The sequence below is a fragment of the Oryctolagus cuniculus genome, chromosome 17, assembly GCF_051225735.1.
Source record: "Oryctolagus cuniculus isolate XC-2025 breed Fujian yellow rabbit chromosome 17, ASM5122573v1, whole genome shotgun sequence".
NCBI classification, from domain to species: Eukaryota; Metazoa; Chordata; class Mammalia; order Lagomorpha; family Leporidae; genus Oryctolagus; species Oryctolagus cuniculus.
In genome coordinates, this window is record NC_142883.1 from 1,553,302 (window position 1) to 1,570,472 (window position 17,171).

At 63.6% G+C, this 17,171-nt stretch overlaps 1 protein-coding gene across 2 annotated transcripts in view; it reads right to left on the reverse strand.

Annotated features, from left to right (window-relative positions):
• RPTOR (regulatory associated protein of MTOR complex 1) overlaps positions 1-17,171 on the reverse strand; it is a 342,586-nt gene that overhangs the window by 67,777 nt on the left and 257,638 nt on the right. For both annotated transcript variants that reach the window (XM_070060172.2, XM_070060173.2), the window contains 3 exons: positions 14,038-14,139; positions 7,543-7,626; positions 4,896-5,006 (listed from right to left, as the gene is read on the reverse strand). In XM_070060172.2, the coding sequence (XP_069916273.1) occupies positions 4,896-5,006; positions 7,543-7,626; positions 14,038-14,139 (297 nt within the window). The remainder of the gene's footprint in view (positions 1-4,895; positions 5,007-7,542; positions 7,627-14,037; positions 14,140-17,171) is intronic.

Consider the following 17,171-nt stretch of genomic DNA (forward strand, 5'->3'; position numbering starts at 1 on the left):
CCCTCTGTCACTCGCTCTGCCTTTCAAATAATCTCTAAATACACACACCCACACATACCCACTCACCCATACCCACACCCACACACTCACCCCCACCCACCCATACCCACATCTCCACCTCCACCCACCCACACACCCACCTCCCCCCACACCTGCACCCCCACACACCCATACCCACACCCACACATACCCACACCCCCCCACCCCACCCACCCATACCCACACCCCCCCACACCTCCACCCCCCACCCCTCCACCTCCACCCCCACCCACCCATACCCACACACACCCACACCTCCACCCCCACCCACCCATACCCACACCCCCACCCACACACTCACACCTCCACCCCCACCCACACACACCCACCCACCCACACACAACACAGAGAAGCAAAGAAAAACAGGTCAAAGGCTTGAGCAGACACGCTGCTACAGAAGTCGGAGCAGCCAGCAATCCCTGGAAGGACGCTGGGCTTTGTCAGCTGCCGCAGAAAAGCAGATTCAGACCCCTGCACGTCCACAGGAGCCTAAAATGACGGCAGGGTACAGGGGAGCTGGCGTCCGGCACGCTGCGGAGGGACACAGAAGGGCCCGGCTGCGCAGACACCCCCGGTTCCCACAAAGACTGACCCACAGCTCACTGTGCGGTCCCGGGGGCCCCCCAGGAGCGCAGGCCTGTGCCCCAAACACACTCGGCCACGAGTATCCTCACAGCTTTATTTACAAATAGCCCACAGCTGGAAATAACCCAGCGCACACGACCACAAGAAGGGGTAAGAAAGCCACGTCCACACACAATCGGATGTCATTCAGCAACTTCTGAGAAGCATGAATGAATTCCAAGTGCTCATGCTGAGTGAGAGGAGCCAGTACAGGGAGGCCCGCGTGGTGCGGCTCCTCTTGCTGACACTCTAAGAACAGGGCCCAGCGGAGAGTCGGCACGGGGTCGGGCGGCACAGGGAGCGACCCCCGGAGAGGCCCGTGGGACCGGCTCCCTTGAACGCGGGCCCCGGAGGGAACAGGGCGCTCCTCGTTCCAGCAGACCTGCACACGGGAGGGGCTGCGAGGTGCGCAGCAGGCGCACGTGAGACGCTACACGGTGAGCCCGCCGTCCGAGGAACTGACCCGCGGGGAGGCCCTCCTTCAGCCTGGTCGCCCAGAGCAGGCACCATCTGGAGGGCACTGCAGCACGGGCACCCACGGCCCAGCCCTGACCCCCTGGGCCGCAGCACGGGCACCCACGGCCCAGCCCTGACCCCCTGGGCCGCAGCACGGGCACCCACGGCCCAACCCTGACCCCCTGGGCTGTAGCATGGGCACCCACGGCCCAGCCCTGACCCTCTGGGCCACAGCATGGCACCCACGGCCCAGCCCTGACCCCCTGGCTCTAGAAATCAACAGGCCCTGGGAAATGAAAGGGACCATGGGTCTGAGGCTGAGCTCAGCTGCAAGTCATTGAGAGGCCCTGCAGTGCAGGCGTCACTTCCAGAGAGAGCCCCTCCTGGGACGGAGGGGACAGGGAGACAAGGACGACACTCACAGCCTCACCCACTCGCGCACAGCACCCCTGAGGGCGGGGCTGGGGCTCAGGGCAGGCTCTGTGAGTGGCCTCTCCCTCCTTCCCCCTGGCCTGTGCTCCGTGGCCGTGTGCATCACACGCCTTGTCCACAGTCAGATGACCGAGAGACTGGAGCAGCAGAGAGACAGACTTCCTGAGCCCTCTGAGAAGTGCCCCGTTTATGAGCCTGGATCCTCAGTGAACCTGCGGAGGTCGACAGGAATGACCGAAAGGAACCATTTCTGTTTAGCAAGAAACTGGCGGAGCAAGCGGCATGAGATCGGCCCCTTTCTTCCCCCAGGACCCGGCTCTCTGCAGGCCACGGAGCCATTTCCACGCAGGTTCCGACCCTTGTGACAGCTGCTGGAGGCAGGGACCCGGGGTCAGGGAGGCCAATGACAACGCGGGCAGTGACAGGGCCGGCGAGGCTGATGTGAGTCAGGGGGCTCGGCCTTTCAACCCCAGTGCCGGGGTTCTGGCCAGTCTTTCCAGGCGGTCATTGTGCATCAGCGGCGACTGAGTGGACAGCAAGCGGAGGCTCTGCTGGGGTGCACAATATTCTGGTCATCACTGCAGAGCACAGCAGCCATGCTCACTACTGGCGAGGCTGAACAGGGGTCAAGGGTCAAGGTCATCCTTAGATGAGCTGAGAGAAGGCGGCAGTCGGTTCCCAGCCTCAGGAAGACCAGGAGAGGCCGGCGCTGTGGCGTAGCGGGGAAAGCCGCTGCCGGCAGTGCTGGAATCCCACACGGGCACCGTTTTGGGTCCCGGCTGCTCCACTTCTGATCCAGCTCTCGGCTGTGGCCTGGGAAAGCAGTGGAGGATGGCCCAAGTCCTTGGGCTGCTGCACCCACATGGGAGACCCGGAAGAAGCTCCTGGCTCCTGGCTTCGGATCGGCCCAGCTCTGGCCATTGCACCACAGAGCGCGGACTGTTGGATGAGACAGGCCTGGCCAGAGTGCCTACTGATGTATTCGGTGCTGTCCAGGCTGGCCAGCACCTGGGGCTAAGGGTCAGTGAGGCTGCGGAACAAGGCCTGTGGGCTGGGCACGGGCTGGGGGCCGCGTCACAGGACGACAGGCAGGTCTTGGGGGTGGGACAGAAAAGCAGGCAGAGACAGCTCGGCTTTAAGTCCTTCACGCCCTCGTCCCGCCTACTTCCCAGGGGAGGGAGCGCCCGCTCCCAAGCTCTGACTCGGCTGACCCCGCCTTCCTGCCGGCACAACTCCAGACCAAGCCTCGGACGCCGCCCACCCAGGGTTCACTGCACCAGGCCGGCCGAGGAGCGAAAGACTCCACGCAAAAGCCCTGGCCACAGGGCACTCCACAGGTGTGCACACACACACGCATGTGCACACAGCGGGCAGGCTGAGGCCTGGTGTGCAGTCTGCCTCTCCCCGCTGGCTCCTCCCTCCGGACCGCAGACAGGGCTCAGTCTGTTCTGGAATGAGCTCACCCTTGAGCGGCTGACCAGGGCCTGGCCCCCTTCCTGTCCCCTGCCAGCTGGCGTGACCCCATGTGCACACACACGCATGGCCCCATCTCTGCACACATGCACGACCCCACCTCTGCACACGTGTGCGACCCCATCTCTGCATACATGTGCACGACCCCACCTCTGCACACACATGCGCGACCCCACCTCTGCACATGTGTGCGACCCCACCTCTGCACACACGTGCGCGACCCCATCTCTGCACACGTGCGCGACCCCACCTCTGCACACATGTGCGCGACCCCATCTCTGCACACGTGCGCGACCCCACCTCTGCACACACGTGCGCGACCCCATCTCTGCACACGTGCGCGACCCCACCTCTGCACACACGTGCGCGACCCCATCTCTGCACACGTGCGCGACCCCACCTCTGCACACACGTGCGCGACCCCATCTCTGCACACGTGCGCGACCCCACCTCTGCACACACATGCGCGACCCCACCTCTGCACACACGTGCGCGACCCCATCTCTGCACACGTGCGCGACCCCACCTCTGCACACACATGCGTGACCCCACCTCTGCACACGTGTGCGACCCCACCTCTGCACACACGTGCGCGACCCCATCTCTGCACACGTGCGCGACCCCACCTTTGCACACACGTGTGCGACCCCATCTCTGCACACGTGCACCTGAGCATAGACTGCCAGGCACACAGGCCCCTCTGAGATAGAGTAACACCCCCCCGATTCTGGAACCTTCTCTGTTCTGGACACAGCCCCTTGCCCATCTGTTCTCTCTTCCACTGCCCCCACAGAGGGGCCCTCTGGAGCCCTCCCTGGCCTCTGAACCTTTTTCCGTCTCTGGTCCTCCCAGGCAGCCTGTCCTACGCCACAGGCCACGGCACCAGCGCCTCCTGGTGGCCCCTGCAGCGTGCTAGTGGGGTCTCACCAGGCCATGACCTCCCCCACAGCTATCGGGCGCCCACCCTGTGGCTCTGTGCTGCTGTATCCCAGCCCATCCAGTCCACCCTCCTGGGGACGCTCTCCCTCCACCTGTCCATATAACCTGCTGGACACCAGGCCAGCCCACACTGGGAAAGCGCAGCTCAGTCCTTCGTTTCCTTGTTGGAAGCTACCCAGCCACTGCCGCAGCCGAAGGAAAGCCCAGAGTCTCCTCCTGGAACCACACGCCCGCCACTCGGACACCCGGCTCCCTGAGCTGTGGGCCCTGCCGGGACCAACCCTGGGGCTTTTGCACCCGTGCCCGCTCCAGCCACCTCCACATCCCCTGACCCTCCGCCCCAGCTCCCGTCTGCCGTCCACACCCGACGAGGCCCTTCACAGCTCAGGTTCAGCACACGCACAGCCCCGACAGGATCGCATGGCCCTCCACCTGCACACCCACGGCCTGCCCCCGCTGAGGACGGGGTGCGGCCCCACAGTGGAGGGCTTCGCCATCTGTGACCATGTCCCCAGCTGACTGTGGGCCTGCTGAACCAGAGACAGGGCGGCTGACCCCAGAGTCACCACAGGTGTTGGCTTAGCGTCTGAGCCCAGGGACGCTGTCTGAGCGGGGCCCAGGAGGGGTGAGGAGTTGGGGACCGACGCCAGAGCAGCGGGCAGGGCTCGGCAGCCAGGTGCGGAGGAGACCCGCTCGGTCTTGGCAGACGAGGGGCAGCGGGGCAAGTGCAGGTGTGCGGCAGGGCAGGAGATGCAGGGAGACGAGCGCACCCCTGCCAGGGCCTGGCCCAGCCCACACATGGCCTCCCGCAGCCCTGGGCAGCTCAGCAGTCACGCCATCGGGGTGGGCAGCCCAGGTTCAAAGAGCAAAGCTGACAGAGGCACGGGCCCGGGTCACACGCACGTGGAGGACAGACGGGGCTGGGTACTCACGCTGTCCACGGCCAGGATCTTGGCCCAGATGAAGACGAGCAGAGGCCGCAGCTCCCGGGCCGAGCTCTGCAGCAGCTTCAGCACGTAGGGGAAGATGCCGACCGACAGGGCCTGCGGGGAGGGAGGGGTGAGTGCGGCCGAGCGAGGCTGCACACCTGCCTGCCTGCCTGCCTGCCAGGAGCTGCCTGCACAGGTGGCGGGGAGGGGCTCCCTCCGGAGTTCTGCCTTTGATCTTTTCTTTTTTTTTTTTTTAAGGTTTATTTATTTGAAAGTCAGAGCTACACAGAGAGAGAGGGAAAGGCAGAGAGAGAGAGAGAGAGGTCTTCCATCCGCTGGTTCACTCCTCAATTGGCCGCAACAGCCAGAGCTGCGCAGATCCAAAGCCAGGAGCCAGGAGCTTCTTCAGGGTCTTCCACATGGGCACAGGGGCCCAAGGACTTGGGCCATCTTCCACTGCTCTACCAGACCATAGCAGAGAGCCATATGGGAAGTGGGGCAGCTGGGTCTCAAACCGGCGCCCATATGGGATGCCAGCGCCTCAGGCCAAGGCATTAACCCACTGCGCCACAGCGCCGGCCCCACCTTTGTTCCTTTAAGTTGCCAGGCACTCCCACCTCGACTGGTCTCAGAGGCCAGGCAGCCTAGGGGCAGCTATTCTCATCCAGAACGGGGTGCTCCGTGCCCGGAACCCACGGTCCTTGCCCTCACACGGCCCTGCTACTCTCTCAATACAAGGTCTGGCCCCTTGACAGTGATGCTGACGCGGCCGAAGCCTCGGGAGAAAGCGCCTGTCCTGGCGAGGAGGCAAGGGGCCTCTGGTCTTCCCCGTGGCTCTCGGGGGCTGGGCTTCTGCGTCTCTCGTCTGCTCTCAGAGGCAGGGAGATGAGCGAGAGGTAGGAGCCAGGGCGTGCACACAGTGGGGCAGACTGTTTCCACTGTCACCACGCCCCCATCTCAAAGTTGTGGGAAGTCTGACGATGTCCCCAAAGTACTCCCGCCAGTAAGTGGGGTCCCTGCAGCCCGAAGAGGGGAGGGCAGGATGACCGGGGTCAGCGTCCCTGCCCTTTCACGCCCACAGTTGGTATGGAATGAGCACTGCGTATCGCTGGGTGGGGGCTCAAGTCCTCATCTGAGGGCCGAGGTCCAGACCTGCAACACCTCACCACCCAGGGTCTGTCCACACCCGGCACAGGGGAATTCTTCAAAGAACCCAAGTTCACAAAGTTCACTTCATAGGGAGTGGGAGCTTGGGTGTGAGGCCAGCTCTGGATCCTGGCTCCTGCTGCCCACGCGGGAGAGCTGGACCGAGCTCCCAGCTGTGGCTTCGGCCCGGGCAACCGTGGACAGCTGGGCAGTGAACCATCAGATGGAAGCTCTGTCTCTCTGCCTCTCAAACTAAAAAAAATTCCCTTTCAATGAGGCCCTGGAAAGGAGACCCTGCAGGAGCGTTAGCAGCACCCCCCCCCCCCCCAGTACCAGCAAGCTCTGCCACGTGGACCACCTGCTGCCGGCCGCGGGCGGAGCCGGGAGCCGCGCAGCCTCAGGAGAAGCGCCCGCGTGCGGGGGCTGGGTAACGCTTCCCAGTGTCAGGTTCGCTCTCATCCTTCAATGCTGGCCCATACAGAGGGAACTGAACGTGCACAGGCAGAGACAAAGCCACGGGCCTCACACGTGCCCCTCAGCCACGTCCCAACTCGGCTGAGAGCGCCCTGGCCCCAGCGCCCGCCACCACCCCCCACCCTGCACCTCACAGACTGTGAAGCAAACCTCGGTCGCGTGGCTTCACTTGTGAACATCAGCTGTGTCCCCTACACCCAGCACCCCCGTCACAAGAACGTGACCCCGATGCAATTATTGCACAGCTCTTTAACTCCCGAGACCCAGGACACGCGCACTGTCCAGCTGTTCCCGCCTTCCCCACACCCCGCCCCCTGCGGCGGATCCGAGGGCGGACCACGTCGGCCTGTGTTCTGCCACCCTTCTCTGCCTCGCGCAGCCTTTCCCCTCTGCGAACGACGCCCGGCCAGGGAAGCATTTCAGAAGGACGGCCCGAATCAGGGGAAAGGTCACAGGGAGTGGGACTCAGACGCCTCCCAGGAGAACTGCCACGCCGGCCCGGTTCCCCGGCGTCGGTGGGTGGGATATGCTGGGGGCCGCTGTCCGCATGACGCCAGCATCCCACATGGGCACCGGTTCAGGTCCCGGCTGCTCCACTTCTGATCCAGCCCCCTGCTAATGCTCCTGGGAGAGCAGTGGAAGACGGCTCAGGTACTTGGGCCCCTGCACCCACACAGGGGACCCTGGCCCAGCCCTGGCTGTTGTGGCCATCTGGGGAGTAAACCAGCGGATGGAAGATTCTTTCTGTCTCTAACTCTTTCAAACAAGCAAATAAATCTTAAAACAAACAAAAAAGTGCATGCCAGCAATGCTCCCCTTCTTGCAAACACTGATGGAGAAAAGAAAGGGAAAATGAACGCCCCCAACCCCGTGGCCCCGGGGGCCCCAGGCTCCTAGAGTTCCGCCCCAGCGTCTCACGATCTGGCGGACGGCCCAGAGGAAGCCCAGTCCTGAGCAAGCGCCTGTGCCCGGCTCTGGATCACGAGCTAAGCTCACGACTGGAATGCAGGCCAACGCCGATGGCACGCACCAGGCTCACCGCCCAGGGGCCCAAGTCCAGGAATCTTCCCAGCAGATCCAAGGCTCTCAGCCGGTGCACTTGGCTTAACAGCACCTGGAAGACAGAGAAGCCGCGTCACAGGCAGTCTGGCCACACGAGCCGCGCCGTCAGGTCACTCAGCCCGCGCCGGTGCCCCTCCTCCACACGTCGCCGCTCCAGACAGCCTAAGGAAGCAAGCGGCACCTCGTCCGCACACGGGACACGTGCTCACCACAAAAGCAGGTTTTAGCTGGCACTGTTCTCTGCGTACGTCAGCGTGCTCCTCAACGCCTCGTGAGCTGGGTCACGGACTGGACACGGCCCCGCGTTGCTGGCCGAGCCCCGGCCACACCCCACCCCAGCAGGGCTGTGCTCAGGGTACCCAAAGGCACTGCACGATCTCCCACTGAGTGCGGCTGTCACAGCAGTGCCCAGGGAGTCCCCTGACGGGTGCAACCCCGCACGGTCAGTGCCTCGCTGCCCAGGGTCACTGAGGTTGAGAGGGTCACAGGTGTGCGGTGCAAGGCCTGAGGGACGGCAGCGGGTGGGCAGCTGGGGTCAGGCAAGAGGAGAGGGAGAGGGCCGTGCCCGCTCGGGCAGCAGCACCGCCCATCTGCACATCATCACCCGGTGGAGTGGGCGGCAGGTTCTCGTGCGCTGGTGATGCTGACAGAGTCTGGTGGAGCGGCGGGCGCGGGTGACACGGGGTGATGTGGGGTGACGCGGGGTGATGTGGGGTGACGCGGGGTGACGCAGGGTGACACAGGGTGAATGCGGGGTGACGCGGGGGTGACGGGGGGTGATGCGGGGTGACGTGGGGATGATGTGGGGTGATGCGGGGGTGACGTGGGGTGACACGGGGTGACGCGGGGGTGACGTGGGGATGACGCGGGGTGACATGGGGTGATGCAGGGGTGACGCGGGGATGATGCGGGGTGACACGGGGGTGACGCGGGGTGATGTGGGGTGACGCGGGGTGATGCAGGGGTGACGTGGGGTGATGTGGGGGTGACACGGGGGTGATGCCGGGTGACACAGGGGTGATGCAGGGTGACGCGGGGGTGATGCAGGGGTGACGCGGGGGTGATGCGGGGTGACGCGGGGGTGATGCCGGGTGACGCAGGGGTGATGCAGGGTGATGTGGGGTGACGCGGGGGTGATGCAGGGTGATGTGGGGTGACGCGGGGTGATGCAGGGGTGACGTGGGGTGATGCAGGGTGATGCGGGGTGATGTGGGGGTGACGGGGGGTGATGCAGGGTGATGTGGGGGTGATGCGGGGTGACGTGGGGTGATGCAGGGTGATGTGGGGTGATGTGGGGGTGACGGGGGGTGATGCAGGGTGATGTGGGGTGATGCGGGGGTGATTCAGGGTGACGTGGGGTGATGCGGGGGTGACGAGGGGTGATGCGGGTTGATGCGGGGGTGATGTGGGGTGACACGGGAGTGATGCGGGGTTATGTGGGGTGATGCGGGGTGGGTCTGAATCAGAGCCTAAGCCCTGGCTTCCTGTAACTGCGGCTGTGGGCTGCCAGAGCTCCTGGAAGTGGTGTTCTGTGGGGCAGGCTGTGGGCTCTGGGCTCAAGGAGCCCTGATTTCAACTTGGCCTTTTTGCTTCCCAGCTGCGTGGCTTGAACTATGAACTCCTAGACGCTTTGGCTTCCTCATCTAGAAAAATGGAGACAATAACGTCTGACGTAAGCTTTTTCTCAAAGTCAGAGGAGATCAAGTCCAAGAGGACTTCACAGTCTGTGGAATGTGGACCTGAGAGGGAACGTGAGCCCGCAAGTTCAGATCCCTTGTGAGCGATGAGGTGAGGCCCGAGGCTGTGGCACGGCGGCCCCTGCATACCCTCATGGTGTCACCTCACCGGCCGAAGACACAAACAGGGGTTGGGAAGGCGGCGAGCTGGGACCTCGCTCTCCTGCGGGACTCTCCCAGGAGCGCTGTCCCTCCTCTGCCCTCCGCCCTCCGCCCTCCCGAAGCGCCCCTGCCTCTGCCCCTGCTGCCTGGCCCAGTCTGCTCCTGCGGGACCCCTCCCCTCTGACTGTGGACCGGTGAGGCCGCATTTCCGCTCCCGTCCCGAGTCTTCCGAGAAATCCTTCAGGATGGAGCCCCGCTCCGGCCCGCAGCTGCCCTGGGGCGCAACGCTGGCTCCTCTCTCACGCCGCCGGCCGGAGCCCCTGAGCTGGAGTCGGCGATGGCGGCGGTTGTCGCCTGCCCTCCCCTCCTCTCAGGCCAGGAACAAGGCGAGCTTGCTCCTTGCAGCCTGCTGGGGACGGTCGGCTGCCGTGGGCTCTCCCGTGAGGGGCGCGGTCCCCGCCAGGCACTGGACGCTGGCGCTTGCTTCAGTCGTGGCAGGACTGGGCTGCTCCGACAGAGCTGTCACACCGAGGTCTCCCCATCTTAACGCCTAAACCAGACTCTGTCTGGACAGGCTGCAGCCGGTTCCTGCAAGGCTTTCTCGACGCGAAGCACGTCCTGTGGTTTCGAAGCTGCTCCTACGTGACGCGTGCGGGTGTTCCAGGACACCCACAGCAGCGAGGGGTCATGCACGCCCCTGCCCCCGCCCGCACTCCCTCCCACAGTAGCTGCCCGAGGCTCTGGTGTCTAGAAGCTGCGGGGGTGGGCAGGGTGGTCCCAGCCCGGGGGAGACCTGTCCACGCAGAGGCTCAGAAGTCTATGAAGCCCGTGGGGACAGACTGTGGACCCCCCCGGCACCCTGCTCGCAGGGCAACGCTGCTTTTCAGGGGCACAACCGCGACAAGGGACAGCAGGCGCAGGGAGAAAGCTGCTCTGCTCCATGCTGCCTTGGGCACGGCCACGGCCTGCACCGCCACCGCTGTGCCCGCTCCCCCAGCACGGCCACGGCCTGCACCGCTACCACTGTCCCCGCTCTCCCGGCACGGCCTCTGCCTGCACCGCCACCGCTGTCCCCGCTCCCCCGGCACGGCCACGGCCTGCACCGCCACCGCTGTCCCCGCTCCCCCGGCACGGCCTCTGCCTGCACCGCCACCGCTGTCCCCGCTCCCCCGGCATGGCCACGGCCTGCACCGCCACCACTGTCCCTGCTCCCCCCGGCACGGCCACGGCCTGCACCGCCACCGCTGTCCCCGCTCCCCCGGCTCGGCCTCTGCCCTCTGCCCGATACAAATAGAAATTATTTTAAAAACAAGGACTTAAAAACAAAAGAAGCCCTGTTTCAGAGCACCCCGGGACCTGTGGGAATGCTGGATGCGTAACAGGGAAGTGAGCGAGCTGCTGAGGTTCCTTTAGTCTGTGGCAGCAGACTGGAGATTAGTCACGGCCACACGAATCCCGGTAAAACAGAGCTCACTGGCCCTGGGTGGGCAGAGGCAGACGCCGGGGAGTGTGGGTAGGGCCTGCTCTCAGGTCCCTGCCCTGCAGGCCTCACCCGGCAAACAGCCGGAGCTGCCGGAACCTTGGAGTCCCTGGTGCTTGGCACGCATGAAAGTGCCAGCTCAGGTGACCCTTCTGCCGGCCTGGTGATGGCCCGGTCAGGCCCAAGTCGCATTTGTAAACCAAACGCCGCCTGAGCATGAAGCGCTCAGCTGGTGTCGAGATGCGTGTCAGGCACTGAGCCCCATCCTCCCCGCGCTTCTCCAGCGTGGGGCTCGTCCTGCCGGGGCCTCCACGCACGCCCGGCCCTGCGCGGCTGCAGCCTCGGTGAGCTCCCCGGAGACTGCGGCGCCCAGCTGATGTCCACAGTAACAAGCCAGGGAAAACGGCACCTGCTCCCTACACGGTCTATGTGCCTCCGCACTTCTGCACGCACTCCTATCTTTAAAAGGCAGAGAGAGGGCGCCGAGGCCGGTCAGGAGAGGCGGGCCCACGCGTGCTGCAGCAAGTCTGCTCTAAGGGGAGAGGTCAGAGGCCGCGGCAGGCGGCGCAGCCCGTGTGGAAAGGCGTCCCTCAAGTGGCACAGCGAGACCTGCGGATACCGGGGTTCAGTCTGACCACGACACCGGCTCCCAAGATGAAGTGCAGGCAAGGCACCCCACGGCGGAGCGGGGGCGGAGCGGGAGCCGAGCCCTGGGCCACGAAGCCGGTGCTGCGCACTTGTCTCCCTGTACTCTGACAAGCAAAGACTCTCCCGCTGGGACCAGACCCCAGCTCCCCTCGCTGTGACGTTCCTCGTCCTGGCTTCAGCAGGTCGGCTCTGGCGGGTCGAGGGAGAGGGGACTGTAAATGGACATTCACCAAAGCCAAGGGAAGGCCACTGACAAAGGACTGTCGGGCGCTGGGCCTAGTGGCCGCTCCGGGGCCGGGTTCTCCCCGCTGTGGAAGCGACCGCCAGGCTGGCGGGACCTGCTGCTGACCACGTGGCCGCGGGGAGCTGGGAGCACGGCTCAGCCAAGCCCCAAACCCTGCTGCTGCCCGCCAGCTCCCTGCACTCACTCGGCTCTGACTGGCGTCCGGCGCTCTGTGTTTTGTTATTGTTGCAATTTCTGTTAGGAAATTCTGCTTGCTTATTGCTGACAGCTCCCCTTGCACACAAGGGAAGAGGGGACTTTGGCATTCTCTGCACGCTGTCACAGCAGCAGCAGTCACACACAGAGGAAGCACCCGAGTCTGCAGCAGGAGTGGCCCCGTCCTGTGTTGCCTGCCTGATTAGGGAGCCCCCGGGGGCAGGCTCCTGGGCCTTGGACAGTTCAGATGGACCTTCCCTGCTCTCAGCCCCGCCCTCTGCTGGCTGACATCCTCAGGGCCAAGTCCTGAAGGAGGCGAAATCGGCGACCAGCAGGAAGGAAGGCTGCCGTGTGCCTGGCTCTCGCAGAGTCGGAGCCACTCCGTGAGCAACGCTCCGGTCAGAGCGACGGCGCGTCCTTCCCGTGCGGTCAGCGCCTTGACCAGAAGGCACAGCCCTCTTGGAAGGCAGCAGCAGATGTCCTGACAGGTGGACGCCGGGACCCGTGTCCTGGCCTCACAGAGGCACAGTAGCCCGGTCGGGCTGGCTGCACCTGCTGCCTCTCAGAACTCGGGGCGCACCCTCCCTGTGAGCGGCACTCCTTAGCTGACTTGGGTTCAAATGCACACAGGCCTGTGGGGGCAGTCACTCCCTGTGGAGCAGCTTCCGGCCCAAGTTCAATGCCCCTGCCCCAACCACAAAACCACCCTGGCCAGCTTCTCTCGGAAGAGGTTATGAGACCTCAGTGTCACACGGACCAATGGATTTAAACTTACTTGGCAACACTGCAGAATCCAACAGCTTCTCACCAGCCGTGACCCAACCACACACTTTGCTGGAGACGTGCACACACTGCACGGGGTGAGCAAGGTCCCGAGGGGGCGCTCTGTAAGGAGCTCCAGGGCTGCCAGCTCCTCACCCACCAGCGTTAGCCGGGGCACCCACGGACCCGGCCTCCCAGCCCACGGACGGGCCGCGGTCTGCAGCTACCCACGACCTGGGCCACAGCAACGGCCGGTATCCAATGGCACCCCCGAGAACTGCGTTTCCTAAGGCAACCATAAACCCCGTGGGAAAGGGCCCGGGCGTGCCGTTGCACCAGTGACCCAGGGTGCCGGCCAGGACGCCACTGATGATCCAGTGGGGACGGCTTCTCCTCCTGGGACTGACACACCTCTCCGCCTTCCCTGCAGGCAGCGGCTCCACCAACGCCCAGAGCGCACACTGCAGGAGTTGGGGGTCAGGCCACCGTGTCCCCAGTCTGTATCTAATGGAGGGCAGAGGGCGGCTGTCACTGACACAGAAAGCCCTCGGGAACAGGTATGTAGCCAGCTGGCCAGGAGCTCAGCCACCACCGTGGAGGGGACTGGGGGTTCACAGGCCATGCACGACTGCACACACACACACACACACACACTCTCACACACACTCTGACACACAGTCTCTCTCACACGCACACACTCTCTCTGACACACAGTCTCTCTCACACACACACACGCTCTCTGACACACAGTCTCTCTCACACACACTCTCACACATACACTCTCTCACAGATAATACACACACTTTCTCCCTCTCACACACACACGCTCTCTCTGACACATACACACTCTCTGACACAGTCTCTCGCACGCACACACACACTCACACACACACTCTCTCTGACACACACACACTCTCTCTGACACACACACACTCTCTCTGACACACAGTCTCTCTCTCACACACACACACACTCTGGCACACACACACTCTCTCTGACACACAGTCTCACACACACACACACGCTCTCACACACACTCTCACAGATATACACACACTTTCTCCCTCTCACACACACACTTTCTCCCTCTCACACACACACACACACACATACTCTGACACACACGCTCTCTCTCTCTGACACACACTCTCTCTCTGACACACACTCTCTCTCACACACACACACACACACACACACACACACACAGTCTCAGGAGACCGAGCCTGCCGGCCTGCAAGGCTCTCGCTTCCTCCCAGGGGACACCGCGGCCGGCCGGGCCCTCCTGCAGAAACTCACCTGCAGAACAATGGGCAGCTGTTCGGGGGGGTTTCTGTTCTCCACGCCCATCGTGAGCCACACCTGGAAGGCGGTCAGCTGCTCAGCGAAGAACGGGCTGTGCTGTGGGGCAGGCAGAGGGGGAGCTGGTTAGCGACCCAGCGTGGCCTTCACGCACCCGGCACCTCCAGACGCAGTCTGCCCTCGCCCTTCACCACCCCCGTCGTCACCCGAGGAGGCTGTAGGCCTGCACACGCAGGTGGCAGGAGGAGACGGGGCTACCCGCGGCTATTACATGGGTAGAGCTGCCAGGGGTGAGCAAGTCCCCATCGTGGTTATGAAGAGAGGGGGTCACGGGGGACCCCGAGGCTTTCAGCCTGGGAGATGCCGAGACGCGGCCTCAGGCCTGCTGAGCTGACCACATCCGTGGGCGTCCGCGGGAAGCCGCTGCGGCCGGGGGCTCTGGGAGGCTGCAGTTTTGGGGGGAAGTCGGGGTTTCGGGTTTTGTGCAGGCATCACTGGCGCACTGATTCTTTTCTCTTTCAAGTTAGTGAGAAACAGAAAGTATGCAGGACGGAACCTGCAGCTCCTCGATGCAAGGAGGGAGGTGGACCCGCCAAGGAGGAGGGGGCCTCCCTCACCCCTCCTCTCCTGCGAGAGCTGCCCTGCCACACCTGTGTCCCAGCCCAGGCCCCCACCTGCCACGGGACAGCCTGGGCGCCAGGGAGAACCAGGGGGTGGCGGCATCAAAACTGGCGACGCCTGGGAAGCAGAAGTGACGGCCCAAGTGCTTGGGTTCTTGCAACCCACGTGGGAGACGTGGGTGGAGCTCCAGGCTCCCGGCTTCAGCCTGGCCCAGCTCTGGCTTTTGCAGGCATTCGGGGAATGAGCCAGTGGACGGGAGAACTCGCTCACTCTCTTTCAAAGTGAAAAAAAACAAAAACTGGGTTGGGCAAGACCAAGATTAAGGACGAGCAGCCATGGGCTAAGCAGCTGAGGTCATGGCCGACTAAGGACGGCCCCAGGCTTGGGCAACAGCGGGTCTGGGTCCAAAACTTCGTGGAGGAGCCAGACACTCAGACCCAGGAACTCAGTGCAGAGGGAGAGACGCGCGGCGGCTGGCCAGGAAGCGGACCAAGAAACACGTCTTGCTGTTGCCGCTTCTTTTCATTTTAAAGGCAGAGTTACAGGGAAGCAGAGACAGGTCTTCCATCCATTGATTCACTCCCTAAATGCCTGCAATGGCCAGGGCTGGGCGAGACCAAAGCCAGGAGTCTCCTCCCTGTGGGTGGCAGGGGCCAAGTTTATGTGGGCCATCTTCCACTGACTTCCCGGGCACATTAGCAGGGAGCTGGATTGGGAGTGGAGCAGCCGGGACGAGAGCTGGTGCTCATATGGGATGCTGGCCCTGCAAGCAGTGGCTTTACCCCCCGCGCCACACGCCGGCCCCCAGAGACACATTTTATAGCAGGGAGAATAAGGGCACACCGTGAGTTGGCGAGAAAGGTCCAGTGAAGCGGCCTCGTGCCGCAGGGAAGGCCTGGAGGACGTCCAGCAGGCGGGGGCCTGGGCTGGGACACGGGGGGGCGGGGCAGCTCTCGCAGGAGAGGCGGGTGGGGGAGGTGTGAGAGGAAGGGGCCCTGGGACGAGGGAGGCTGCACGAGCTCTCTCGTGGCTGCCTCCATGTTCTCAAGGAACCGCATGGGAGTGTGTGCGGGGAACTGGGGGCAGCACCCGCAGCCTCCTCGAGGAGGGTGGCCACAAACAAGGCCACAGTGGACCAGAACGCGTGGGCCTGGCTCAGAGTGCCCAGGGAGTGAGGCGCCTACCCACAGGTAAGTGGCTGAGGGAGGTCAGCGGTCCGAGGATTGAGAGCCACACTGGAGAGTGGGCGGGGCTACAGGGCCCGTCATGGGGACTGTGGGGAGGCCCACCTGCCCTTGAGCCAAGGTCATGGCCACATGACCAGGCCACCCACAGGAAAGAGCGGCCCGGCGAGGAGGAAGCCTGGGGCCTGAGCAGCCCAAGTCGGCCTCGCTCCGCCCTCCCCGGAAGCCCTGCCACTGCCCACGCAGCCCTGCCCTCCCTGAGCCTCAAATCGGAAGAATCGAGAACTGTGCATCTCCTGCCCCCACCGACTCTCCTCTCCTCCCTCCTGCTCTCCCCAGGGGGCGGGGACCCAGGGCACGGCAGGCTCGCAGCACACGCTCCACAGCGGAGGGCATTCCCACTCAGGACTCGACTTCGGCCAGGTCAGCAAGCCACGCTGTCAATGTGGAGGTGGAGAGGGCCCCCCAGAGTGACCGCTGCCTGCCAGTGGGGCTGCTCAAGTATGCTGGGAGCAGCCCCGTGGGAACCCTCCCCGAGTCAGGGAGATCGGATCATTCCATCCCTTGTGGGGAGCAACTCGGACTAGACTAAGTTACTGGAATTAAGACTTATTCTATGCATCTGCTCTCCCACAATATGGCGCTGGGAGAGGAGTAAACAACTTCTACACAGCTGCCTCCAGTTCAGCCAGTAACCTGCAGGAGCTGATCCTGACTGGAGGAGAGCAGCGTACTTGGCGTGTGGGTAGCAGAGTTGGGATTGGTGGAAGAGGACTATAAAGGAGGAGAGAGACAACATGCACCAGGAACATCTAAAGGGAACATCCGGATAACATCTGAGCAGCCCCCGAGAGAGCCGGCCGGCGGTGTGCCGCTCCCCCGCGGAAGTGGGGAAAGTGGCAGGGGGAGCCGCCCTTCCACGGAGGTGGAAGGGACGGTAGCCAACCCGGGAAGGACCAGCAGCAAACCCGGGAAGGGCCGAGCAGACAAAAGAACAGCGCAGGGTCCTGTGTCGTTCCTCCATGAAGAGGGGGAGCGACATAATGGTGCCGTGACTCGGATACGAAGCCTAGGAGGGAAGAAACGGAAGAAGTAGGAAAATACCGGAGAGAGAGACTAGGGAAGAGCCTAGGGAAAAGCCGGACGGAAAAAGTGCCGGAAGAAGTTAGGAGTGAAAGCTGGAAGAAACTAGACTCGGATACGGACTATGGCGGGGAAGCTAGGAGAAATCTATGGTTGAAAGCGAAAGTGAAAGCTAGAAGAAACTTAGACTCGGATACAGACTGTGGGGAGAAGCCAGGAGAAATGAGAGGGGAATACTGTTGG